Here is a 27,679-nt window from a genome sequence, read left to right as displayed (position 1 = left end):
GACCTCACTGCATCTTGCTTCTACTGTTTCAAAGCCAATCACTAAGTTTAGCAAAGATTCAAGAGGAAAGGGCAGATTCCACCTCACGATGGGAAGAGTGTTAAATAATGTGCAGACATATTTTAAGACCAAGACTAGCAGAAAATAACACTGAGGCCCCTCCTTGTATGATGCCATACCCAAGGGACCAGCCAGCCACCTGGTGGCAGGTTGATTACTTTGGAACACTTCCATCATGGAAGGGGCAGTGCTTTGTTCTCATTGAAATATATGCTTACTCTGAATATTAATCTGCCTGCCTGCCCGAGCATGCTTCTGCCAAAACCACCATCTGTGGACTTTTATAATGCCATGCTCACCACCACAGCATTTCATGCAATGCCACCTCTAACCGGTAAAGTCATCGTATCACAAATAAAGTATATTGATGAAATGTTTATGGGAGCTCTGGTAGCATAGTGGCTAAGACACTTGCCTGCTAACCAGATGGCTGGTGGTTCAAACCCACCAGCCACTCCTTGGAAGGAAGGTTGGGCAATCCTACTTCCGTAGTGATACTGCCTCGGAAACCCAAGGAGGGGTCGCTATGAGTCGGGGCCGACTCGACGGCACATAACAACAACAACAACAGACTTACCAGTTCTCCAACTCCCTGGAGCAGCTGGCCTGACAGAATGATTAAATGGCCCTTTGGAGGTGCAACTACAGGATGGTAAGCCTTTGAATGCATGAGGTATTGTTCCCTCGCAAATAGCATATTCCATGACTCTGCACAATATATGATGCTGTGCCTCTCAAAGCCAAGATTCACAGATCTGCTAATTTAAGGGTCAAAAGGGGAATAGGGGAGTGACTCCTCTCACTCTTACCCTTAGTGATTAACTAGCAAAAGTTTTACCTGCTGTTCCTGAAACTTTGGGCTGTGCTGGTTTAAAGGCATTGGTTTCAAAGGCAAGAGTGCTTCCATTAGGGGACATGACAAGGCTGCCTTCCAACTGGAAGTTGAGGTTGACCTTGGGCCAGTGAGTCAGCAGGCAAAGAAGGAAGTTACTGTAGTAGCTGGGGTGATATGACTGTTGTTAGGTGTCATCGTGTCGGCTCTGACTCGTAGCGACCCTGTGTATAGCAGAACAAAACACTGCTTGGTCCTGTGCCAGCCTCACAATATTTGCTATGCTTGAGCCAATCATTGTGACTCAATGCATCTCACTGAGGGTCTTTCCCTTTTTTTTTGCTGACCCTCTACTTTACTAAGCATGATATCCTTCTCCAGGGGTTGGTCCCTTCTGACAACATGACCAAAGAATGTGAGACACAGTCTGGCCATTCTGGCTTCTAAGGAGCATTCTGGCTGTACTTTTTGTTTTTCTTCCGGCAGTCCACGGTATTTTTAGTATTCTTCGCCAACACCACAATTCAAATGCATCAATTATTCTTCTGTCTTCCTTACTCATTATCCAGCTTTCACATGGATATGAGGCACCTGAAAAGACCATGACTTGGGTCACCTGCACCTTAGTCTTCAAAGTGACATTTTTCCTCTTAAACACCTTAAAGAGCTTATTTGCAGCAGATTTACCCAATGCAATATGTCATTTGATTTCTTGGCTGCTGCTTCCATGGGCACTGATTATGTATCCAAGTAAAATGAAACCCCTGACAATTTCAAATCTTTTCTCCGTTTATCGTGATGTTGCTTACTGGTCCAGTTGTAAGGAATTTTGTTTTATGTTGAGGAGCAATCCATACTGAAGGCTGCAGTCTTTGATTTTCATCAGTAAGTGTTTCAAGTCATCTTCAATTCAGCAAGCAAGCTTATGTCATCTGCATATCTGTATATTGTGGACTAGCACAGGAAAACCGAATGGTTACTATTCACGGTAAAGCATTCGGCTGCTAACCAAAAGATTAGTAGTTTGAACACTCCAGCTGCTCTGTAGGAGACAGATGAGGCAGTGTGCTTCCGTACAGATTGAGAGCATTGGAACCCTATGGGGGCAGTTCTACTCGGTCCTGCGGGATTCGCTATGAATCAGAATTGACTCAATGGTAGTGGGTGTGGTCTTTGGCTTGTCCGTTTGGGGTAAGATAATGGTCTTCAGCTTGCTTCCCCAGAAGCCAAGAGGAACTGAGAGAATAGAGATTCAGATAGACTCTAAGCTGTCTTTCAGCAACCAAACCTTTCAGTTTATTATTCACAGTGGGGCGCTGAAGAGTGTGATGGAGGAAGTGTCCCACAAGTGCAGGAGATGCTGGGGCATCTGTTAGTACTTCCATGTTTTGTGGGACTTCAACAGAAACTAAATAACTCAATATACACGGAGCTTCAAATGGCACAGAATCTCAGGGATGGAGCGTGGGTCACCCCACCAGGCAAGGAGCCACGACAAACTGAGGTGCTTGCTGAGGGTAAAGGTAACGTCAATAAGGAGTAGAAGAAAAACGCTATGAATACTGGTGACAAGCTACAACCGCACGATCAGCTGCAAGAACACGGACTGTCTAGGGATATTTCTCCCTGGCCTTCTCTGAATATCTTTGTGTGTAAATTTCTCTCTCTCTCTCTCTCCACACATATGTTATACACACACACATTTCTGTTTTCCTTCTCCCATTATAAAATATATTAATAGTGGTTAACTTTATTTCTCAACATTTAATTTATAGGGTATCAAAAGGGGAGTGTGACTCCTCTAGGAGGAATTGACCGTCACCCAAAGATGGTGACAGTGCAGATGGCGCCTTGTGTGTCCTTTGCGGATGGGGACAGTGTGTCTCCCGCTGTCTGAGGGATAACTGCATCGGGGTAGTCATAGTGTCCTTTTACTTTGTCTTTATTTGTAAGTTAAATATGTTGTTTGTTGTTGTTATGTGCTGTCGAGTTGGACCCAACTCATAGCGACCCCTCATTGGGTTTCCGAGGTGATATCACTACAGAGTAGATTGCCAACCTTCCTTCCAAGGAGTGGCTGGTGGGTTTGAACTGCCAACCTTCTGGTTAGCAGTCAAGTGCCTTAGGCACTACACCACCAGAGAACTCCTAAGTTAAATATCGTTATGATAAATGTATGTGGTTGCTAAGTTGATAAGTGTTGTACCCTTTTGGATTGTGCAATGTCACCTTCCCAGAGTCCCCTTCTCTGCACAGTTCCTGAGTAGAGCTCACCAAAAGGGAAATGGACTTGATGTCTGGGAAGTCCAGAATTGAAGTAGAAGGTGCTACAGTCAGACAGTCACTGGCGTCACATATAGTGACGGACAGATGCAGAAGTGCTCACGGACACCAGCCTGCCCTTTTCTCCTCTGCTCTGCATCTATCTTACCTGCCTCACTGCAGGTCTGCTGAACAAAGTAGTCCCAAGCCCACCGACCAGGAGCTTGGCCATGGATCTAAGAGGCAGCAACTACATACAGGCAATAGCTTCCCAGAGCTTCTAAATTCCATAGACTTCCCCACAAGCTCCCCTACAACCCTACAGCATCCTGATGAGCTCAGCTTCTCTGATTCTGTGCAAGCTCTGACATGTCTGTCCACTTGTACCTATGCTCAGGTGGACTGCTAGTATTCTTCCTCCAATCCCTCACCTTTCCCTTCCAGAACTTTACTTCTTCATCTCCTCCCACATTTGTGTAAAGTCAATTCTTATAATCAATCCTGTATTGCCATTGAGCCCTGAAGGCACAGCGGTCAAGCACTTGGTTGCTTAACTGAGAGATTGGTGGTTTGAATCCACCAGCTGCTCTGCAGGAGAACAATGTGGCAGTCTGCTTCCATAAAAATTACAGCCTTGGAAATCCTTTGGGGCAGTTCCACTCTGTCCTTCAGGGGTGCTATGAATCAGAATCAACTTGATGGTGGTGGGTTTGGTTTGGGCATTGCTTCCATAAAAATTACAGCCTTGGAAACCCTATGGGGCAGTTCTTTTCTGTCCTCTAAGGCACTATGAGTTGGAACTGATGTGATGGCAATAGGATATTCCCATCACTTTTATAATAGCTCAGTTTTCCCAATTAAACCCTGACTGACACATTTTGGTTCTCTGCTAAAAAGTCAGCTTATCTGAAAGAACTCCCTGGTCACCCTGTCTTAAAAAAACACCCCCATCACCCTTGATCCTTTTACTGTGTTCAACTTTCCTTCACAGCTTTTACTGCGACCTGACATATTATATGTTTAATTGCTTATTTAATACTACTGAATTCCTGATGATGAAGGTACTGCCTAGAAGCCGTGGCAGTGCAGGGGTTAAAGTTTTGGGTGCTTACTTAAAGATTGGCAGTTCAAACTCACCAGCCACCCTGTGGGAGAAAGAGGTGGCAGACTGCTTCCATAGATAACAGCCTAGGAAACCCTATGGGGCAGTTATACTCTGTCCTATAGGATCAACATGAGACAGAATCAACTTGACAAAGGTTAGAACAGTGCCTAACACTCAAAATAGTTGCTCAAGAAGTATTTGTTGAACGAATATTTGGTTTAGATGCTGATGTAAATGCTAGTATATCACAGACTGAGTAACACTTTTTCCTATACTGTATATGAAATACTTACTTAATAATGGTAAGGATAACAAAGAGCATAATGCTATGGACTAAACTGCATCACCAAAAAACATGTGTTGTGAATCCTAACCCCTATACCTGTGGATGTCATCCCTTTGGGGAATAGCGTTTTCTCTATTATGTTAATGAAGCCATATCAGTGTAGGGTGTGTGTTAAATCCAATCACTGTTGAGACATGAAAAGAGCAGAATGGGCAGAGAAACAAGCAAACCCAGATGGGTGAAGACAGATCCCGTGTCCCATGAAGACGGCAAGGAATCTAGGAACAGACACAAAAATTCTGACAGATCCCGTGGCGCACAAAGACAGCAAGGAATCTAGGAACAGACACTGAAATTCTGACAGATCTCATGTCACATGAAGACTGCAAGCAGTCTAGGAACAGACACCAAAATTCTGACAGATCCCGTGGCACAGGAAGACTGCAAAGAATCTAGGCACAGACACTGCAATCCTAACGACGAGGCCCTTACCCTGGAGCTAACAGGGACAGCAAGCCTTCCCCTAGAGCTGGTGACCAGAATTCAGACTTCCAGCCTCCTAAACTGTGAGAAAATAAACTTCTGCTCATTAAAGCCCTACACACGGGCATTTCTGTTATAGCAGCACTAGATAAATAAGAAACACAAGTATCAAAAAGCATGAAGACAGGTGTAGCGAGAGCAGGGTGGCGAGGAAGAAAGGAAAAGAAGAAAGAGCGAAGGGGAGAAAAGTAATGGAGGACATCAGTAAGGAATGAGAGGGAGGGTACAAGAGAGGAGGAAAGGGAGAAGGATGAAGAGGACATAGCAAACGTACAACAAATGCTGTACGTGCACTGTACGTAGTTGATCTTGGGACAAACCTCTGAAGCAAGTATTATTACTCCCCAGTTACAGACAAGTCCACTAAAACTCAGAGAGGTTAAAGGACTTACCAAAGATCTTTATACAGTGACTTAGGTGGAATCCGACTTTAGGCTGTTTCATTTCAAAACTGATATTATTGCCATTGTACTATGCTTCCAGAGAAAGCAGACACATCCAGAGAAGAAAACTAAAACGCTACTTAACACATTAAAGCGTTCCAAGTTAACCTGAAATTAGGTTTAACATCTCTGAGCTTGACCAATCAGCTGAGGTAAAATTTAATAATGAGTGCTTTTATCTATGACCTAGCTGCATAAGCAGAGCATTGCGATTTATGATCAATCTTTTGTGTAACAGTTCTATGATTCATGGAACACTTTCACTAGCCAACATCCTATGATAGACAATTGATCCGTTATCGCATATTTAGGGTACGTATTTTAATTCTAAATTAGTTTTAGGGTAATACTATACAAAGTAGGAGAGTTAAAACATTGGCGTAGTAATATTGATAAATAGCTCTGTGCTTACCCCATAAATGATACACATACATCCTACACTGAGACAAACTGGGTCTGGTGGGTCACAGTCAATGGCAACATAGCCTGTTGCTTCAAATCAATGGAGGCACGTCAGGGTTATCTTCAAAATCTGGGTTGTCCTTACTCGGTGTACTTTTTGGTTCAGATCCAGCTCTGCTGGGTGGGTGTTTCTTCTCTTGGACAATGTTAGCCACATCAGGAAATGAATGCTTGCTAGGGTCTACTTCGAGCTTCTCAATTTGCTTGCTTCTATAACAACAATGACAAGGGAAAGGGCAATTAATATGACATCATTTAAAATTAAGCGTTAAATACATTCGATTCATTCATTCATTCTTCAACAAACATCATCAAGCGCTCTTCCAGGAGCACAGAGGTAAAACTATGACACTGGCCCTGGCTTCAACTGCCATCGAGTCTTATAGAAGCAGGAGTCTGACATCTGACAAAATTAAGTTCTAAAATGTATTGCAGGGCTGTGCCAATCCCTTGTAGCTGTAGGAGAGGTCACCTGAGGGACTCTGCTTACCAGGAGATATTTCCGATGACTGAAATGATACAGCAGGCAAAACCCTCAGTAAGGATCAACAATAGGGCTGCTCTAGGCAGTTCTCACTCCTGCAGGCAGCTGTTCAAGCTATGGGATCTTGCTGCTCAGACAATCCAACCTGCCGTGGTTTGATCCTCCAAGGTCAGGTGCACAGCACACCTTACCCACCCGCTTCCCTTCCCACAAGAACTTCTTCTACCACCCTCAGCCCATTCTCTCAGCAACAGCAAGAATGAAACAGAACAAGGAAGGCCCTCAGCTGGCCAAGGATTCCCATTATCCTAGCCATATGGGGAACTCTGTAGCAAGTACAGGTCATAGGGCCACTTTCCTGGCAATTGTGATTCAACAGGCCTGAACTGGGCCCAATAAACTGCATTTATATAAAGTTCTCCCCATGATTCTGTTGTTCAAATTATTTCAGAGTCACTACACACTCATTCATTTACTCATTCAACACACACATCAAGTGCCCACCCCTCACAACCCCGTCAGTCAGTCTGTCAAATTGTGGTGGCTTGTGTGTTGCTAGGATACTAGAACCTATGCAACTGGTATTTTAAATACCAGCAGGGTCACTCATGGTGGACACACTTCAGTGGAGTGTCCAGATTAAGTCAGACTACGAAGAAAGGCCTGGCAATCTATTTCTGAAAATCAGCCAAGGAAAACCCCAGGGCTTACAATAGAACATCGCCTGACTTCGGTGCTTTGAATACATTATCAGCAGGGATCGATACCTAGAAGCCATCAAGCCTCATCCTCACCAGTGCCAGCACAGCAGGGAGCCTCGGGCCGATGGAGCGGCACAGGAGCTGGACGACGAACTCTGCGCGCTGCTGGTGGTGGGGACAGTGCAGGGCCAGACAGCGCCCTTACATCTGCTTCACATAACGCTGAGTGAACTCGACGGCAGCTACCACCAACATACTCCAGCTGCCATGCTAGGCACCAGGCATGCCCCAGTCTGTGCAAATGGACAAGCCCTGATCCTCTCACAGTGCAATGTGGTGCTCCGACGCAGGCTTACCACATTGTCAGGGAATTGTTTCATTTTGCTCTGCTCCCCCACTAGATGGACGACTTTGAGACAAAGATTTTGTCTTTTTCATCTCATGTCCTTGGCATATAGCTTTACTGAATAAACACTTGTTGAATAAATGAAAAAATATTATTATTGTACTATTGGAGGATAAGGAACTCTGCAGGCATAGTGGATAAGGCATTTGACTGCTAACCGGAAGGTTAGCAGTTCAAACCCACCAGCTTCTCTATGGAAAGAAGACGTGGCGATCTACTTCTGTAAAGACTTACAGGCTCAGAAACCCAACCAGTGTCACTGTGAGTTGGAAACGACTCGATGGCAGTGAGTTTGGTTTTGTTATTGGAGGATAAGGAAATGAAGTAAGAATGCTGTCTGTGATGAAGACAATCACAATTGCGCTGGGAGCTCCAAATGGACGGTCCTCAGACTAAATTCACCCACAGAAACGTCTTGTTGGGGACAGGGACATTCAATTTTCTTTTTTTGGTGGGGGGGAGTTCAAACTCTCCTGTCCTTGCAACATCCCCTCTCATTTCTGTAACCTACTTAGTTCTTGAAGGCATTTGAGATTGTTGGTTTGTTTGTTTTTTTCCCCTACTTTTCTTACCATTTTCACTCATACACGTGCCCCCTGAGGAAAAAGACAAAGTATACAAAGAGCATACAATAATCTGTTCGAAGGCCTAGGCAGCACACTTATAAACTGTGTGCAGCAGGAGGAGAAATTGAAATGGACTTGTGGCCCTGGAAGGAGGAGGGGGAGAGGGGTCTGAAGATGCCTTGAAGGTGTTTAAGGATTTGGATTGGGGGGGGGGCGGTGAAAGACCCCAGGGGAGACCACGCCTGTAGCTAAATGATCAGGGCTGTGGCCATTTCCTGAACACACCGGGTGCTCATTAGTGCCATGGTACTCATTGGCTCCTCTGCCTTTAAAAGGATTGGAGACTAGGCACGCAGGAAGTGATACCAGTGCCCTGGAAGTAACTGCCGCCACAGTGCTGGGGGCTGCCTCCCTGAGACTGCTGGCCTCAGAAAGCTGCCTGCATGATTGGCCTCTGAGACCTTGGATGGTAAACTGTCCATAAACAAATATGGAGCGTGGCTGGGCTGTTTGTGCAAGCAATGTTGATGCTAACCACCTGCTTTCCTTCTGGGAGTCTGAATTTTAGTACCTGCTAGGAAGAGTACCTAAGTGACCAGCCGCCAACACAAACCCTGAGCACAGAATTGCTAGTGAACTTCCCTGGTAGACAGTACTTGACAAGGGTCACAACCCCTTGCTGGAGGAAGTAAGTACATCCCGTGACACTCCACTCAGAGAGGACTCTTGGAAACGTGCACCAGGTTTTCCGGACTTCACCCTTCACTGATTTTGCTTTGCATCCTTTCACTGTGATGAATCTTAACCTTGAGGAGACTACATTCTAGCGAATCCCCAAAGCTGATGGACTAACTGTGTAAGTATTAATAATGACAGTAACAATGACCAGCTGCATTAGCATGGTAGTCTCTGGTTTGGAAAATGTTTCCTAATGCTAATGCAGGAAGTTACAGTGTTCGAGGACCTATACTACAGCCATTATTAAATAAAGCTCTCCTGTTAATGACTATGTTCTTCCTTAAAAGGCTATGCTAGCTGTGGCTTAATTAAGGAAATGTCTAAATGCATCTATGATAATTATATTGTCCTTGACTTTGAGGAAAAGCAGCATATCCCTTCCAGGCATAACACCTGGGCCATACTTGTGGGATTTCAGTCACAAATGACAAACTAGCCAGTATCCAGTTGTCTGCAGCTCCCCTACTTCGGTGCTATGAGAACTAATTGCATGGAAGAATTTAATTAATCTGGAGTCTAGGGGTGATAAACAGTGAGCAGCTAAACCTGGGGCACTTGAGGGTCACACAAATCCCCAAAGTAACAAGAAGGGCCTTTCCCACCTCCTTTCCCACTTCACTGTCAATTCCATACCTGCTGTTCAAACAGACTCCATGCTTGAAAATCTCTACAAAACTCCTAAAATACAGTTGTCTTTGAGTATACCTGCCTCTATTATGCAAGACATAAATATATCATTTGTGCAGGTATTTCTATGATGGTAATTCTGGCATATGCATTTGTATCGCAAAGATCGTTTGCCTTGGTTCAAAATAGACGTTACCATCTGGAGTGGGGGAGGCAGGAAATCCCGACAGGTAGTAGGACAGTTGGAAGAACCAGGATACTCATTCTAGAGAAGGGCCGAGAGATATGGGAGTTTTGTCCAAAATACTTTTAGGGATGTCGCTGCTGAGGGGAGGTGCATCTTGTTCTGAGGGACTCCAGGGGCCGAGCCAATACCCTTGAGTAGAGCCCAGAGAGAGGCAGATGAAGAGCTAGCTAAGACTGAAGGCAGACTGCGGCCGAGACCAACACTCTGTTGAGAGGGTGAGGGTTCTGCTGGGATTTAAGCAGAGGCTGGAAGGAAGCTGACGGTTCAGAGATCACGGGGAGGGTACACTGTGGCCCCTAGAATCTCAGAATCTACGGAGTAACTCGTGGCTCATGAAAGGAGGCAGGGTAGCAGCGGTGTGAGCAGGACTCCTGCCAGCCACCCCAACACATCAGAGCTACGTGACCTCGGGGACATCCACTAAACTTCTCTCTGCCTCAGTCTCCCTGTCTGAACACTGTGAGGATTCAATGGGCTGAAATCACACAAAATACATAGTAAGCGTTCGGTCAGTGTTGGCAGTCATGGGTATGGGTATTTTCATTCTTCTCATTATTATCACAAGATATGGGGTCCTGTGTGGGCACAGGTTTGTGGACCTACAAATCATTCATACTATCAGTAAATTTTAAACTTCAACTAATTGTGTCTTTTTGGATGCTACATTCTAACAACGAACAACAGTGAAGAGAACACAATAAAGCTAAGGACAGATCCTTGGGTGTTACCTTCGGTTTGTTTGCTCTTTGATGATGTCTGAGGTCGTCTTCACAGATGTGGATGCCTTCCGGCCACTTGTGAAAACTTCTCCTACCTGAAATAAAAATGCAACACAAACTAAGTGGTATGGTAATCCCTGATGTACCTTTAAAGACATTCCTTCTCTCTTTATGTGTGTGTATACACACACACACACACATACATACATACATATACACATATACATGCACACACACATATACAGGCATATATATATATACATATACATGCACACAATACATATACATAGACATACATACAAATATATATACACATATACCTGTACATATACACACACATATATGCACATACATCCATGTATATGTATCATTATACACATGTGTATATATATACAGGTACATGTATACACATACACAAACATATATATACATATATACCAATACACATACATATACATATATATACACCCATTTAAAGATGCTAAAACGTTTTAATTTTTCACCAACTATTTCATGAAAGAGTCTAACTTTAAGCCCTTCTGTGTTGTATGGAGAAGGTTCTATCATACCTTCTATCTGTTCACATTATTTTTGGAAAACCACAAGCTATGCTTCAGATTGCCAAAGACCGAGCAGTGGGATACAGATTTCCTGAGAGCCAAAACCATGTCAGGCACTGTTGGGGGTGCTGGGGACACAGATGTGAGTGAGAGCCTGCCTCTGAGGAGCCCCCATGGATGGGCTCCAGTGGAAAGTCCCCCAAGCTGAAAGCATAAGTCCTTATTCTCCCAGGACACAGGGCCATGGCTTTCTTCTCTGTCGGATGAGGTGATTCAATTATGATCTTAGGAGTTCCTTGTGGGTCTGAAAACTCCCATAACTCTACCCGTGGTGGTATCGGGTGCCATCAAGTCCCTTCCGACTCACAGGGACCCAGTATGACAGAGTAGAATCATCGCACAGGGTTTCCTTGGCTGTAACCTTTACAGGAGCAGCTCACCAAGGCTTTTCTCCTGCAGAGCAGCTGGTGGGTTTGAACCACTGACCTTTCAGTTGGCAGCAAAGCACTTAACCACTGTGCCACCAGGGCTCCTTTTTTTAAAAAAAACTAAAGAAATGCAGGGCTACACATGCTGAGGTCTCAATCAATGAAAATGACGAACTCCATTCAACAAACATAATGCAGACGACAAAGGTCATTCCCACCCAGCACAATATGAGAGACTTTGAAATTATTTCCTCAAGCTGCTCATAATAAAGCAGCATGAAGAGAGCTTAATGGACCCCACTGTGTGCTAGGCATATGCCTGCCTGTACTAGGTATTTCACAGATTTGATATGAGCCCCCAGCCCCAACATTACTGGTCAGGAGAGAAGAAATTTTAAACCTCATCTGTTCTGGTGGCATAGCGGATAAGGCACTTGACTGCTAACTGGAAGGTCAGTGGTTTAAACTCACCAGCTGCCCAACAGGAAGATGGGGTGATCTACTTTAAAGATTTACATCTTCAAAAACCCAATGGGCTCATTATGAGTTGCAAATGACTCGATGGCAGTGAGTTTGTTGTTTTGTTTTTTTTTTCCTTCTTGTTGTCCTTGGCCCCCTGGCCAAGGAGGGCATTTTGCCCTTCCAGGAGGACAGTGGTCTGGAGTAGGAGTGCCTGCCTCTCTCCACACCCATTAGTCATTCACTTTGGGAGGAGAATGGTGTGTTTGCTGGGCCACGTCTCTCTGGTGGGCAGGCTCACTAACGTGAAAGAAGGTGAGAACACTCTGCCTCCTCTGGGTCCTGCCTGAGACTTGGTTGTTACACAGCTATGGTCCAGGTCCAGGCAACTGACCAAGGAAAACCACTAGGCTTGGACTTTGGGGCCCTCATCACCACCCCACTCCCATCTGCTGGCTCAGGCAAGCATGCTGGACTCAAGGTCTATATTTGGGAAGAAAGTTAGATGCTCTGGTGTGGCTTCAGTCCTAAGCCACATTCTCTGAGACAACATTTGCTAGACTTTTGCACTGGAGTCCTGGGCACTTAATCAAATTAACATGTGGGGTAATTTGTTTTGCTTGGATTCTTGGTTGTAGGCTCCATTGGTCAGAAACCTAGAAAGCCTTCCATAAAGGAATGATGCATGAGCGAATGAAGGAGGGACTTCTGTCTGATGGATGGGAGCATTGAACTCGGGGAAGTAAGTGCTCCGCTCAAGAATCTGCCCATGATGGCATCCATTGCCCTTTGCCATCACAAAGAACTCCCAACCAACCAGTCTATTCTTATTCTTTTTAATAATGCAGTTGTATATTTTCTATCCTATTTTATAAACACACTATATGTGTATGTATGTGTGACTTAGTTCTGCAACCTTATACCCAAGCACATAAACATTAGCATGACTTCGTGTTCCTACTGACTTTGTGGGAGGGTCTACATGTGATGCAGAAAGAAAGGGACTGCTCAGGCCCCACCCTTTTGATAAATGTACTGACCAGCAGATGGGGGACAGAGACACTTAAGCATCACAAATGGATTGTGCAATGGACAGACTGTTTCTGAGACTCCAGAAGGAAAGAGCAAAATAATGTACTGAAGACATTAAATTTCAAGGGTGGAAGTTTGTTCAGAAATGTAAGAAAAGAGGTACAGTGTGCGTGACAAAAGTGTAAAGAACGCAACAGAAGAGTGGCCCATTAGAAGCCCCGAGGCGCTGCTTCCTGAATAATGAAAGGAGATGAGTCACTGAGACTGTGCCTAACACAGGGCTGTCTGACCATCACATGAGGTTTGTTTTGGAGGAGGCCAATTCTAAAATGTTTGCTTTATTTTAAAATATATGAATGCCATAATTTTGTTGCTTGGCATTAATTTCTTGCTGGCTAATGATGGTGAATTTTTGGGCACCACCGTGACAGAGTATGACTGTTTAGACTTTTTATCATGGAAACTTCATCAGGTTTTCTGCCTTTTCTCTGACTGAATGAGTAGGACGCACTGAGAGTATTTTCCCACACATTGCTGACCACTGCCCCTTAAGGAAATGGGAAGCTTTTTATGATTTGTTTTCTCAGTTGCTACTGATTTTCCCTCAGAAAGGAGAGAGATCGACAAGAGCTCGCTCCTGGTGGACGCAAGAGGTCGCAGGTGTTAGGCTGTCCTGAAGACTTGTCTGCAATCAGGGACATGTCTGCCATTGTCCAACACAGCAGCCACTAGCTACCTGTGGGTATTGGGCATTTGATACGGGGTACAAACCAAAACCCAAACTCAGTGCTGTTAAGTTCTGACTCACAGCGGCCCCCTTTGGGTTTCCGAGGTGGTAAATCTTTATGGAAGTAGATTGCCCAGTCTTCCCTCCTCAGAGTGGCTGGTGTGTTTGAACCACCAACCTTGTGGTTAGCAGTCAAATGCCTTAGGCACTACACCACCAGAGCTCTGATATGTGGTTAGTGCAACTGAAAAACTGATGTTTACATTTTACTTGATTTTAATTCAAATTTACATAGTCAGAGGTGCCTAAGGCACTTGACTGCTAACCAGAAGGCTGGCGGTTCAAACCCACCAGCCACTCCTCGGAAGGAAGGCTGGGCAATCCACTTCCATAGTGATACTGCCTCGGAAACCCAAGGAGGGGTTGCTATGAGTCAGGTCCGACTCGACGGCACATAACAACAACAACAACAGAGAGAAGGGAACATGACCAGAGTCGGTCCCCCTCCTTCAGGGTTGCCCAGCTTCTTCTTCAGGAGAGAAGGGTATCCACGCACAGTGGCCACCCCTAACTCATCCACAGGCCTTGGCCACATGGCCTTTGCAGTTCTGGAATTCTCAGCCCCTTCCTTGCCATCCTGGACCTGCAACTCTTAGGACACAGTAAGAACCGAGGAGCCTATGTCCCAGGCTCTTCGTCATTGTGAGGTATGGAAGCTTACCTCTGGGAGACAGTTCTTTAAAGGCCCATCTCAGCCTCAGGACTCACTGTGGGGTTGGCTGAGGCTGAGGTTGGGCCTGCACTGCAGCTCAACTTCCCCATGTACCAGCCCTGGCTCCTCCCTCCCCTCCACAGGTGTTGACCCCACTAGACCTCTCACAGCCCTGGCCCCGCCTCCCCTCCACAGGTGTTGACCCCACTAGACCTCTGCATGCTCATCTCTCTCTCAGAATCTGCTTCCTGGGGACCCCAACCTATGACCCCAAAGACCAGATTTTATTATTTTAACATTTGAACTACTTTAAATGAGGTCAATGTCAGTGAAAATTAATTAAGGTACTGGCATTAAAAAAAATAACTTTTGAAGCAGTTAAAGCAGTTGAAGTTTTGTATTGCTTCACACTATAAATGCACCAACAAGGATGGGGCATGTGCCTTAATTAGAGTCTTACAAAACCCCACTGCTGACACTGTTATTTGTCACATAATAAGCACAGACCAAGATTCTCTGTGTTTATGGAAATGCAAACAAAATTACAAATTTGGAACTCTTCTTCACAGGGAATTTGCTGTGTACCAGAACCCAAATGTGCTTATTTTTAAAAGAAATAATTTTCCACTTGTTCAGTTTCAAAGATTCTTCTAAAAGTTAGAACAAATTAAGAAATGAGCAGTAAGAAAAAAATATTAACTCTGAAATTCATCTTAACATCAACATTCATAAAAACAGCAGGAAAAACCAACTCGTTCAAGCAGAGACTACAGGGTCTGAGTTCCAGGGTTCTGAAGCAATGACATTTGGGGGTCACCACACCTGCAGCCTTGGTGCCGAGCTTCCTCTGAGGGACTATGCTCATTAGCATGGACCCACACCCAAGCCCAGTGCTGTTGGTGCTGTCGTCAGTTGTGCATTTTCTGAGTCAGCGACCCTGGAGGAAAGAGTAGAACTTTTGCCCCACGGGGTTTCCAAGGCTACAATCTTCATGGAAGGAGACTGCCACATCTTTCTCCCGTGTAGCTGCTGGTGGTCCAAACTGCCGACCTGTAGGTTCGCAGCTGAGAGCTTCACCACTGCACCACCAGGGCTCCTTACTGATACCAAACATCATATTCACTGAAACTAAATGTGTGAGGGGACACTAATGGAAAGATGTAAGGTCCGAATCTGTGTAATGAATTAGATCCTGCGGGACTAATGAGTCCCTGGGCCCATGGAGGAAGCGTAATGAGCCTCCTGAAGATTCAGTTGTGGGGCAGACATACATTAACACTTTAATGATGGCACATTAGTCCAGCTCCCATAAGGCCATACAACTGAAGCTGAGAGGGAGCGTGGAGGAGTAAACAGGTCCACGTTCCTACCCCTGCAGAGGCTCTCCGGGCAGAGGCCTTTCCAGTCTCTGCTTAAATAGCTCCATGGGCTGAAGCCTCACTACCTCTCGAGCTAGTTGGTTAAGAAGAACAACCAACGAGTTGGAAGAGAAACTGAAGAAGGTGGTATCAGGGAAGTTGAGAAAAGAAAGGACGGAGGGTTCAAGAAAGTCTGAGGCTATCAAGAGGTTGACTAAGTTGAGAACAAAGAAGTGACTACTGGCTTTGACAAAATGGAAGTCATGGTGATCGGCTAAAAGTCATCTCAGTGGGGCAGTGGAACAGGAACCCTACCTGGAGAGGATGGATAGAAGAAGGCAGACCTTTCAGACAACTATTTTGAGAAATTTTGCCGTGAATGGAACTGAGAAATTGGAGGGGCTGAAGTGCCAAGGGAGGGTTTTTGAGGCAGGAGATGATGGTGTACTTAGAAGAGATGTTGAACAGGAAGACTATCAGGACTCGTTGAACACTGAGTGAGAAAAGGAAGAAGAAAAACCGTAGCTGCCCCTCACAAGAGTGTTTATTACTTCTTTAGAGAAAAGCCTGGTAGTGTTGCCTCTGCTGACCTTCAGACTCCTTAACATGGATAGATGACAACTCTGAAGGAATGATAAAATCAAAGTTGAAAAAAAAAAAAAAAAGCCCTGTGAAGGATCTGGGCTCTTTCAATTACAGTCTATATGAGTTAGGATGACTTCAGTTGCAAGCTGCAGAAACCCTAACACAAATTGGATTAAGCTGTAAGGAATAATATATTATCTCTTATAACTAGATATGTGAAGCTAGTGAGTGCTCCAGGAGATGTGAACTTGGCATGGGTTCTATATAACTTCCCTATCTACCACAGATAGTCCTCACATCCTGGATTTAATGGGTCTAAAGCCTCTGCAGTTGCTTGCACTGTTAAACAGATTAGATGGATTCATTGGAGAAACTTCTTTTACTCTGAAAACTCTTCCTAGATATTCTGCTATCACAGACAAAATATATGTGTTAACTCTAAAATCCAGTAAGCTCTACCAATCATTGCTCATCATCCTTGGTTGCATTGTTGTTGTCAGGTGCCATTGAGTCGATTCCGACTCACAGTGACCCTATGGAGAACAAAACACTGCCTGGTCCTGTTCCATCCTCACAGTCATTGATATGCTTGTGACCACTGTTGCAAGCATTGTGTCATCCATCTCATTGGTCTTCCTCTTTTTCACTGATCCTCTGCTTTACCAAGAATGGGATCTTTCTCTAGGGACTGCTTCTTCCTGATAACATGAGTAAAGTAAAAGATGAAGTCTTGTCATCCTCACTTCTAAGGAGCATTATGGCCGTACATCTTCCAAGACAGAGTTGTTTGTTCTTCTGGCAGTCCATGGCATACTCAATATTCTAGGCCAACACCATAATTCAAAGGCATCGACTCTTCTTCAGTCTCCTTTATTCATTGTCCAACTTTCACATGCATATGTTGTTGTTGTTGTTAGATGCCGTCAAGTCGGCTCTGACTCATAGTGACCCTATGTATAGCAGAACCAAACACTGCCCAGTCCTGTGCCAGCCTCACAATTCTTGCTATACTTTAGCCCATTGTGGCAGCCACTGTGTCAATCCATCTTGTTGAGGGCCTTCCCCTTTTTCACTGACCTTCCACTTTACCAAGCATGATAGCCTTCTCCAGAGAATGGTCCCTTCTGACATGATCAAAGTAGGTGAGACAAAGTCTGGCCATTCTCACTTCCAAGGAGCATTCTGGCTGCACTTCTTCCAGAACATATTTGTTAGTTCTTTTAGCATTCCCTGGTACTTTCACCATTCTTTGCCAACACCACAACTCAAAAGTATCAACCCTTCTTCAGTCTTCCTTATTCATTATCCAGCTCTCACATGCATATGAAGCAATTGAAAATACCATGGCTTTTGTCAGCTGCACGTTAGTAGTTCAGGAGATTATCTATGCTCCTCATACTTGAAAGAGTTCTTTTGCAGATTTGCCCAATGCTATATGTTGTCTGATGTCTTGACTGCTACTCCATTGGTGTTGACTTTAGAAGTCTTTGACAACTTCAATTTTTTCTCCACTTATCATGATGTTGCTTATTGGTCCAGTTGTAAGGATTTTTGTTTTCCTTATATTGAAGTGTAATCCATACTGCAGACTGTAGTCTTCAATCCTCATCCATAAGTGCTTCAAGTCATCCTCACTTTCAGCAAGCAAAGTTGTGTCGTCAGTGTATCACCAGTTGTTAATGAGTCTTCCTCCAATCCTGATGCCACGTTCTTCTTCATATAGTCCAGCTACTTGTATTATTTGTTCAGTATACAGATTGAATAAGTATAGTGAAAGGATACAACACTGACGCACTTCCTTCTTGATTTTAAACCACGCAGTGTCCCCTGCTCGAACAACAGCCTCCTGGTCCATGTACAGGTTCCTCATGAGTACAATTAAGTGTTCTGGAATTCCCATTCTTCTCAATGTTCTCCATAATTTATTATGATCCACACAATCAAACACTTTTGCATAGTCAATAAAACACAAGTAAACATCTTTCTGGTATTCTTTGCTTTTAGTCAAGATCCATGTGACATCAGCAGTGATACCTCATTCCACCACATGCAGATGAGGTGACTGAAAAGACCATGGCTTGGGTCAGGTGTACTTCAGTCTTTAAAGTGACATCTTTGCTCTTTAACAATTTGAAGAGGTCTTTGCAGCAGATTTGCCCAGTGCCAGACGTCATTCAATTTCTTGACTGCTGTTTCTGATTATGGATCCAGGTAAAAGGCAATCCTTGACAACTTCAGTCTTTTGTCCATTTATCATGATGATGCTTATTGGTCCAGTTATGGGGATTTCTGTTTTCTTTATGTTGAGGTGTAATCCTTACTGAAGGCTATAGTCCTTGGTTGTAGGTGATGTGAAGTGGAACAACTTATTTTTTTATTTTTTAGGGGCTATTCCAAAATGCCTTATGCTACCAGGTCCCTAGAAATTTAATTTGGGAGGCTTTTCCCAATATTTCTGGGGTGTTTGTCTGTCATGTCCATGGTTTAACAGGGCACGTAAGGTGCCTGACACTTCTTGCTCATTAGTTCCTGAAGACGTCTTCAACTTTATTTCATCAGTGCAATGTCTGTGGGCCTAAGGAGATAACCCAAGTTACTGAGACTAAACTATGACAGAGAGCAATAGATGGCCATGTTATGCTGTTCTTCCTGTCAGGTGAAGGCATTTTGGGGACTAGTCTGTCAAGAGCTGTTGACTTGTCTCAGTCAAGTGACAATTTCTAGGAGAATAACTACAACTGGAGAACCCACTGATTGAATTGAGGATGACTCATTGTCAGTTTTTGAGACCTCCCTTCTTTTTCACATGCCAAACAGAAAATTTAATTAGAAAGCAATAGGAACCACCACTCCTTATTTCACCTCTGTAAACCCAGAAGGAAGACATACTGCATTAAGAACCTACTTGTGATTGTGGCAGGTGGGCTTTTGGTGTCCCATGCTCTGATGCTATCAGGGTAATACACGCTGCCTTCAAACCCAAGGTTAGATAATGAACCTCAGTTTTCCATTTAAGAGACAGTTGCCTGTATTCAGCCCAATTACTGTATCGATCAGGGTTTATAATTACAGAACAGAATCTACTCTAGCTAGTTTAGGCAAATTGGGATTTCTTACATGCATAGGCTTACAAAATGGATGAAGAAACTGACACTTGACTGAGCTTCCACCAAGCACTCCTGAGTCATTCTGAAGATCTAATCAGTCAAGGTGCTGCCACTTCCACCATGGTCAGGAGCTGATCTGCAAAGTCAGAATGCTAGAGCAATAGCTGGTAATTGAGCATTTTCTCTGCTAAATCAAGAAGCCATGATGGCTGTAAGTTCTAGACTGCTGCCTTGCTACCATCTCCATAAGCAAAATGAGTCCCTCACACCCGGCTTCTCTCCCCACAACTCCAGACCCAAGGAAGTCTCAGAAATGTGACCCTTGCACCTTTAACAACCTAGAACGTATACAAGAAAACAATTGGACACTGAATGAGCCCATCCATGATATATGCAGCAGGGGCTGTCCGGAATATTCTAGTCTTGGGAACAATTTCAGGAGCATTTAGACTGCATTGCTCGTTCAAAGTTTAATAGTTTGTTCATTGGTAAAATCATCTGGCTCTGGATTCTTTTCTAATTATGAATCTTTGAAAACATTTCCAATTCATTTCACCCTCTTTAATTTCAGGTTGTGTGGGTGTGGATGGGTGTGTGTTTAAGCCCATTTCATCAAGGATCCATGTGCTAATTTAAAAAAATACGCCTACATGTAATTAATTGTATTTCTTGTTTGGTTTTATTTGCATTTGCTCTGTGGCTTGTGGATTGTGGCTTGCCAGAGGATATTATTTATTGTGATCCTACTGTTTTCAAAGAAACAGTTTTGGGATTTATTTATTCTACTGACATTCTGTTTCCATTTCTCTAACTTCTACTTGAATTATATTTATTTCTTGCCTCCGGTCTTAAGGTTTTTTACATGTCAATCTTTTCTGTTTCTTGAGCTGAACTCTTAGTTTTTTAAAATAATAATAATAATAATTGTTTTGAATAATGCTATGAATTTACCTCTTAGTAAGTCATTACCCTCATCTTTATGTGATCTCCTGTCGTGACAACGAATAACATTGACACCCACCACTTATTGGGCGTCCATTGTATGTGACAGCAGGTTTGTTACATCATCTATCTTTACACAGATTTACTTAGGCTCCAAGAAATTCAGTGATGTGTCCAAAGTTACAGAACTAGCAGCTCCAAAACTGCTCAGTCAAGAGTCATGGGTTCTATCTGTAAAAATTTACATTTTTCCTTTTCCAAATAATACCTAATTATATATGTATATATATTTTATTTCCTAGGAGCTCTGGTGGCACAGTGCCTAAGGCATTTGACTGCTAACCACAAGGCTGGTGGCTCAAACCCACCAGCCGCTCCTCGGAAGGCTGGGCAATGTACTTCCATAGTGATACTGCCTCAGAAACCCAAGGAGGGATCACTATGAGTCTGATCTGACTCGATGGCAGTGAGTTTGGTTTTTTGGTATTTTATTTCCTTTAGGTTTTAACAGTATTTAGGGACAATATTTTCAACTTCTCTATTTTATTTGCTGAATTATTCTACATTTTATTCTCAATTTTGTTTCTATTGACTTAGAGAATTTATTTCTAGGGTTTTTTTTGTTTGGAAATAATAATGAGGTTTTCTTAAGATTTAGTTTACTGTAAATTTTTAAGACTATGAATGGCTTTTTAAAAAGAAGTTCTCTTTAATTTCTTTATACAGGACATAGATATTTAGTAATTATATTATTCAAATAATAAATAGTCTTACTTTTAAATCATATCTTTCAAAGACAGAGAGTTGTCAGAAACCACCTTGTGGAGCTGGGTTCTGTTGCTATTTCCTTGTACTTGTAAGATGTTATGCTTCATTCATGTAAATAATGTACAATGTGATGCGTAAAAGGCAGATAGATGCACCTTTATTCTCTATTATTTCTTTTGTTACCACAGAATAACCCACTTGGTTCCATTTGTTGCTTTTTTGTCCCACATTCCAGCCAGTCTGTATTAATTTTTCCTGAACTACTCGAATTTCTCTTGAAAACATTTATATTAAATACAAAAGGAGTAAAGTGCAATTTTTATTTGGGGGGAGATGTGAAAGAGAAAGGGTCTATGTTTGTTCTTTCCACCCATAATTTCCCATGTTTATGTTTTAATCTGAGTTTCTACATCACAAGACTCTTTTTATGTCAGCTTCACTTCTTCCAAAGATAATGAGAACATTAGGAATTTTTGAAACCTTCAAAAGCATTGAAACAATTTCTCTAGGACTATTGCAGGGTTTTTGAAAAGCAAGGCAGAGATTCAGCAGGCTAATGGGTTAGGGACATAACTTAGACTAGAAAATGAGAATCCCTCATTAGGCCCTGAGTTCAAAACCCTTGTCTGGAAGGTATCACAGCCACACCCCCACTCTGCAAGAGGATATTCCTGGCTATCTGATCCAATGGTAGCCTTTTGTTCTGGTACCTGGCACACAGTAGGTGCTCATCGCAAGGCATGCAATACTGAATGAACAAATGGCAACAGAGTAGAACTGAAAGACCCTCCCAGTTGCCCATCCCTGCAGCTATAAATAGGGGAGAGGAGAGCGCTCTGTCTGCTGGAGGTGCCAGCAGGCTAAGCCCTGCTGGTCCTACTCTAATTGGAAAGAAATCCATCTGGAGACCCAGCGATGACCTCAGCAATTATGACTGTAATACTGGTCTCTGAGACAGTGACCAATTTCAAGTCTCAGCCAATGGTGTGAGAAGCTCCTTGCAACAGTCTGAGCCTATCTGAAGCTGGGGCTTAGAAAGTGGGGCAAGGGCAGCTCTGGGTCTGCAGGGGGCAAAAGTCAGTGAGTGGGTCCAACAAGGAAGAGACAAGAGAAAGGCCCTAGTAGAAGGACCTGGCTGGTGTGAATGGCTAACATGTCACCACAAGCTGCTGCCAACAGAAAGGGTGGAGGTTCTCGTCTACCCAGAGGTGCCATGGAAGAAAGACTTGGCACTCTGCTTCCAAAATATCAGCCGCTGAAAACCTATGGACTACGTCCTCCTCTGACACACAGGGGCCGCCGCGAGTGGCAGTCAGCTCAAGGACAACTGGATTCACTTTGTCTTTCCTTCATGGAGAGCTCCAGTGCTCTCTCCATGCTGAAGGCACAATAACCACCACTGAACTGAATAAATATTTTAATTGACTTATTGATCATTCATTCATTGTCTAAAGTTTCCTGGAATTTTGCAGAAAGTTTTCTGAGTTCTGGCACCTTACTTGCATGTCACAGCAATCCAAACATGCTAAATGATACCCTTGTTTGCGATTAATAACTTCCAGATCACTTATTTATGAACGTCTCTGGTCTCTTTCCGTCATCATTTCGCTTAGGTATACACATTCAACGCCTTCACCCCTGCCTCATAAATAATTCCTTAAAATGTCTCCACGTTTTTTTTTTCATGAACCTGCCAAACTGTCTCAGTCCTTTGGATACTAAACTTCCTTGATGTAAGCTGATTTCTTGATTTGGAGGCTGTCTCAGTTTCCTAGTGCTGCTGGAAGAGAAACACAAGTGGGTGGCTTTAATGAGCAGAAATGGATTCTCTCCCAGTTGAGGAGGCTGGAAGTCCGAATTCAGGGCACCAGCTCGAGGGGGAAGGCTTTCTACCTGGGTCAGCTCTGGGGGAGGGGAAGGTCCTGGTGTCTTTTCAGGAGTGCACGTGCGTGTGCACGCGCGCGCGCACACACACACACACACACACACACACAATGTTCCTTCATGATCTTCACATGGCCTGGCATCTCTCTTCCTCCATCTGTGCTTAATGCTTCTGTGCCTCATCTCCTTTCCCAGCTCAAACATTACTGGCTTAAAACATGCCCTAATTAGCATAACAAAGAAATCCCTATTCCCAAATGGGATTACATCCACAGGTACAGGGGTTAGGATATGTAACGTGTGCATGAGAAGCCCTGGTGATGCTGTGGTTAAGGCACTGGGCTACTAACCAAAAGATCAGCGAGTCAAACCCACCAGCTGCTCCATAGGAAAAATGAGGCAGTCTGCTTCTGTAAAGACCAACAGCCTGGGAAACCCTATGGGAGCTGCTAAGAGTTGGAATCCACTCAGTGGCAGTAGGTTTGGTTTTGGGTTTGGGCCTGGGGTAGGGCTGAGTCAGTCACAGACGACCGTGCTCAGCAATGACGAGGCTCAGCCATACAATTATAGCACACTACTTTTTTTCGGTTGTTGTTGCAATCCTAAAATAATTAGTTCACTTGTGAATTGTTCACCTTCTTACACTTTGCTGGTGTTTGTATTTACTAATTATCCATAATGCTGAGGATGAGCATTTAAATAGGCAAAGTTCAGACTCCAGAAAGGGATATTAATAACACAAAAACTTCAGGCTCAGTAAGGAGATATTATTATCCCCAGGCATTAAAGGTAGGTTACATATATCCAGATTTACTTGATCTCTGAATATCATAATTATTTCTTAACTGTGTTTACTAAGAAAAGCACTACTTTTTCTACGTTAAAAATGGTCATTATTCCACAGTATTAGAAAATATGTAAATTACCACAGACACGTTTTCAAATATTTGAACAAATCATACTTGCGTAAATCAAACAGTTCTGCAGTTGATTCTGTCTCTAGGGTTAGAGGACCAGGACCAGAGACTGGCAGGGTGGTGGGGTGGGGCTGAGTGATAGAGGACAGGGGTGAGGGGCACATGGAGGCAGAAAGCATCATGGGAAGGTTGAGCCCAGGACAGAGACCCCTATGGAAAGAACCTGCACGTTCACAAGACCCTTTGAGGTCAGCCTCAACTGGAACAGGAAACACTGACTGGAAGATGGTCATGTGCAGATGAGGCCAAAGGGTCAGCATTAGCCAACAGAGTAACCCATGGCCACTGAGTCAATTCCGACTCACAGTGACCCTATAAGGCAAAGGAGAACTGCCCCATAGGGTTTCCAACGCTGTCATCTTAACGGGAGCAGGTTGCCAAGTCTTTCCTCCCTCAGAACATCTAGTGGGTTCGAACTGCTGACTCGGATTAGCCGCTGAGTGCTTATCCACTGTGTAAAGGGCTCCTGGCCTGCAGAGCAGGAGAAATGAAAGACGCAGACTCAGAGAGAAACTGTAGGTCAGCCCAGTCTTGAGGAGAGGAATTGAGACCTTGGCAGGAGGAGAGACAAGGAGAGGGAGGAGGGGGAGGGGGAAGGGACAGGGAGTGGAAGGAGGACAGGGAAGGGGGGGAGGGAGAGGGGGAAGGGGACAGAAAACTAGGCAGAGCAGGGGAATCACTAGTGGGATCTTATCTGCAGGGTGAGCCCCATTACTCTATCCCACTCCTCATTACCCTGGTAACTGGACCTCAGTGAGAAAAGCCACCGGCCAGTTGGGTAAGTAGGGGTGGATTCGGTAAGTAGGGGTGGATTCGGTAAGTAGGGGTGGAGCCGAGCAGTGTCATTAGCACCACCTTGGACAAAGGTCTGAAAGTCTTTGCAAGGGCTTGTGTCTTGGGAAGAATGACGTCCTGCAGGTTAACCCTCTAGTCTGACTAGCACGCTGAACACCGATGACCTGTGGCTTCTCCTACTGACTGGGCAGGGGGGGGAGGGGGGCTCACAGTCAGTAATGATGCGCACAATCAGATAACCTCCTAGCTGCCTAGCTGGCCTACTCCAAACTCAGTGCTTAGAAGAAAACCCTAAAATCAGGAACCCTGGGATGGGAAAAGCAACACTCCCTCTCCTGCTTCCTGTGTAAGGGTCCAGGGCCTGGTCCCCTGCCTGGAAGGGACTATGGTGACATCTGTCAGAGGAGGACCGAGGTCTTTGTACCTCAGATGATTCAGGAAATTACAACCATCTACAAGGTCTCCCAGGAGCCTGGGGGCGTAAAGGTTAAATACTCAGCTGTGAACCGGAAGGTCAGCAATTTGAATCCATCAGGAGAAAAGGCCTGGTGATCTGCTCCTATAGAGAATTACAGCTGGAAACCCCTACGGATAGTTCTAGTCTGTCCCGTGGGGTTGTTATGAATCGGAATTGTTCTAGTCTGTCCTGTGCTGTCGTTATGAATCGGAATTGACACACCAGCACACAACAATATGGGGTCTCCCAGTTGTCTTCAATTACCGTCTGACATCACCCTTTCCTCCTCAGAGAAGAGTGACTCCGTCACCCAGCTCAGCTGGATGAGAGGGGCAGAGCCCCTTTCAAGGGGTAGATGTGCAGTTTTGCGGACGCTATGAAACTGGGTCACACAAAGAGAGCAGGTGAAGTCATCACACTCAGGGGCTAGGTCATTGCTTCAACAGCAGACCACTGGCCTCAGGGCACTTCCACTTTTTTAAAATTAATCTCACCAGGTAGACTCCAGATGGAAGAACTACCAGGGTTCTGTTCTTACGACACTGGCTTACTGTGCGCTGCTGTTGTTAGCTCCCATCAAATGGGTTCCGACTCAAGGACACCCCATGGGAGCAGAGCAGAACTGCTCCATAGGACTTTCAAGCCGTTCCCCACAGCCCAACGAGCCCTGTCCATTCTTAGCGGTCCCTCAGGGGCACCCCTGCTAGGTTTGCAGAGACTCTTACCTCTAGCCTAGGAGCACTGTTGACAAGGCAAGACCCTGAACTCCAAGGACTCCTAAAGCAGATTCCTTCCTTGGATCAAAGTCAGCTATGCAGGGAGTTCCTAGTGAGATCTGAATAACTTGCTGCAAAAACGGCAAGGAGGCCACATGTTCTGACCTCCTAGAACCCCACAAGAGGAAGAGAGAGTCATCATCGATAACCCAAGGCCTATTCCTACAAGGCCAGACATGCTGCCTCCCTCCAACCCTTTCTCTGACCGTTCCTCCCAAAGCACCCACCACCTCTCTCCTGGGTTCGATAATTTGCTGCAGTGGCCACACAGAACTCACAGATTATGGGGTTTATTAGGGAAGCACCACAGGCTACAATTCAGGTAGCCTGTCCCTCAGCCAGCAGTCTCTCACAGTCTCTTTCTCAGCAGTGCTGGTCCCTCGGTGTCTCACTCAGCGATGTGTGTCTCTTGCGTCTCTTTCCCAGCAACACGTGTCTCAGGAGCCTGTGTCTCTTTCAGCAGCAGGTCTTCCTCAACCAGCAGTCAGAGAGAGAGTTCTGCCTCTAGGAAGCCTCCTTTTGAGCTCGGCAGGGTGGTCAAACTAGCCAATCACAGCATCAGAACTCTAAGCACCTGAGAGAGAGTGGGCACCTCCCAGAACATTGTTTTGTGCCACTCCCAACAGAAATACTCCAGGTGGACAACTTCAGCAATCACGAGCTCCTCAGTTGCTGGTAGAAAATCCCACCTTGGAGTTTACAAAGACTTATGGGTAGAAAAGCCACACTAAGTAATTTACTACACCGCCCTTGCTAACAGATCCACCATTAGCATCTTATTTTCTGTTTAATCCCCTTCTTCAATTTGATTCCATTCTTGAGTTAATATAAAGTCTTGAAAAGACAATAAAAGAGGAGGTGCTCTTAACTCCACTACTAACTAAAGATTTGGCAGTTCACAGCAACCCTGAGGCTCCCTGGAAGACAAGCCTGGGAATCTGATTCTGTAAGGTCACAGCCTTGGAAGTCCTATGGAGCAGTTCTGCTCTGTTCCCATGGGGTCCCCGTGACTCAGAACCCATTTGATGGCAGCTGAGCCCCAGCCTTCATCTAATACCCATTTTATTTCTATTTGACAAGCACTAATTTAGTTGAGGGCAACAAATCTCCTCATGTAACTAACAAACTAACATCTGTCTATTTAACTTTATGGAAACCCATAAAAGGGAAAAGTCAACCCACCAGGTTAAGAAGGAAGCCAAAGAAGAGGACCTGAAATCTTGATGCAAACAACTACTTGCAAATAATGGGTTTCCTTGACCCTCTGTTCACATCACAGCCACAGAACTGTAGTTATCTTTGAATCAAAGTGTTAGTAAAAATCTTGGAAGAAAAAATAAATTGTATCTGATTTTGATCCTGAACAACTTGGTAAATGGGGGATGAATGAAGACAGACAAGACCCTGGTATGTAAAAAATCTTCTAAACTACTCCCTTGTTTTAGAGTACAAATATCAGGAACACAATTTTGAGGGTGAACATATGTACTATATTAAACTACTACCATTCGAAATGCAGTCCGGCCATAATGAGAGCGAGGCACCATTTGTTCACTTGGGTGCAAGTCTCTTGGCTACGGCAGCCTCAGGCCTTAACTTCTCTTTATATAAAGTGGGGATAACAATCGCAC

The 27,679-nt window shown here is 44.4% G+C and overlaps 1 protein-coding gene across 1 annotated transcript in view; it reads right to left on the bottom strand.

Moving 5' to 3' along the window:
- Nucleotides 1-6,025: 6,025 nt before the first annotated feature.
- DNAAF11 (dynein axonemal assembly factor 11) overlaps nucleotides 6,026-27,679 on the bottom strand; it is an 87,005-nt gene continuing 65,351 nt past the window's right edge. Inside the window, exons 10-11 of the mRNA XM_007940575.1 lie at nucleotides 10,491-10,576; nucleotides 6,026-6,203 (exon numbers count right to left, since the gene is read on the bottom strand). Coding sequence (XP_007938766.1) covers nucleotides 6,026-6,203; nucleotides 10,491-10,576 — 264 coding nt within the window. The remainder of the gene's footprint in view (nucleotides 6,204-10,490; nucleotides 10,577-27,679) is intronic.

The sequence above is a fragment of the Orycteropus afer genome, unplaced genomic scaffold, assembly GCF_000298275.1.
Source record: "Orycteropus afer afer isolate SDZICR_OR568_19922 unplaced genomic scaffold, OryAfe1.0 scaffold00069, whole genome shotgun sequence".
NCBI lineage: Eukaryota > Metazoa > Chordata > Mammalia > Tubulidentata > Orycteropodidae > Orycteropus > Orycteropus afer.
This window is presented reverse-complemented; position numbering and strand designations above follow the sequence as displayed.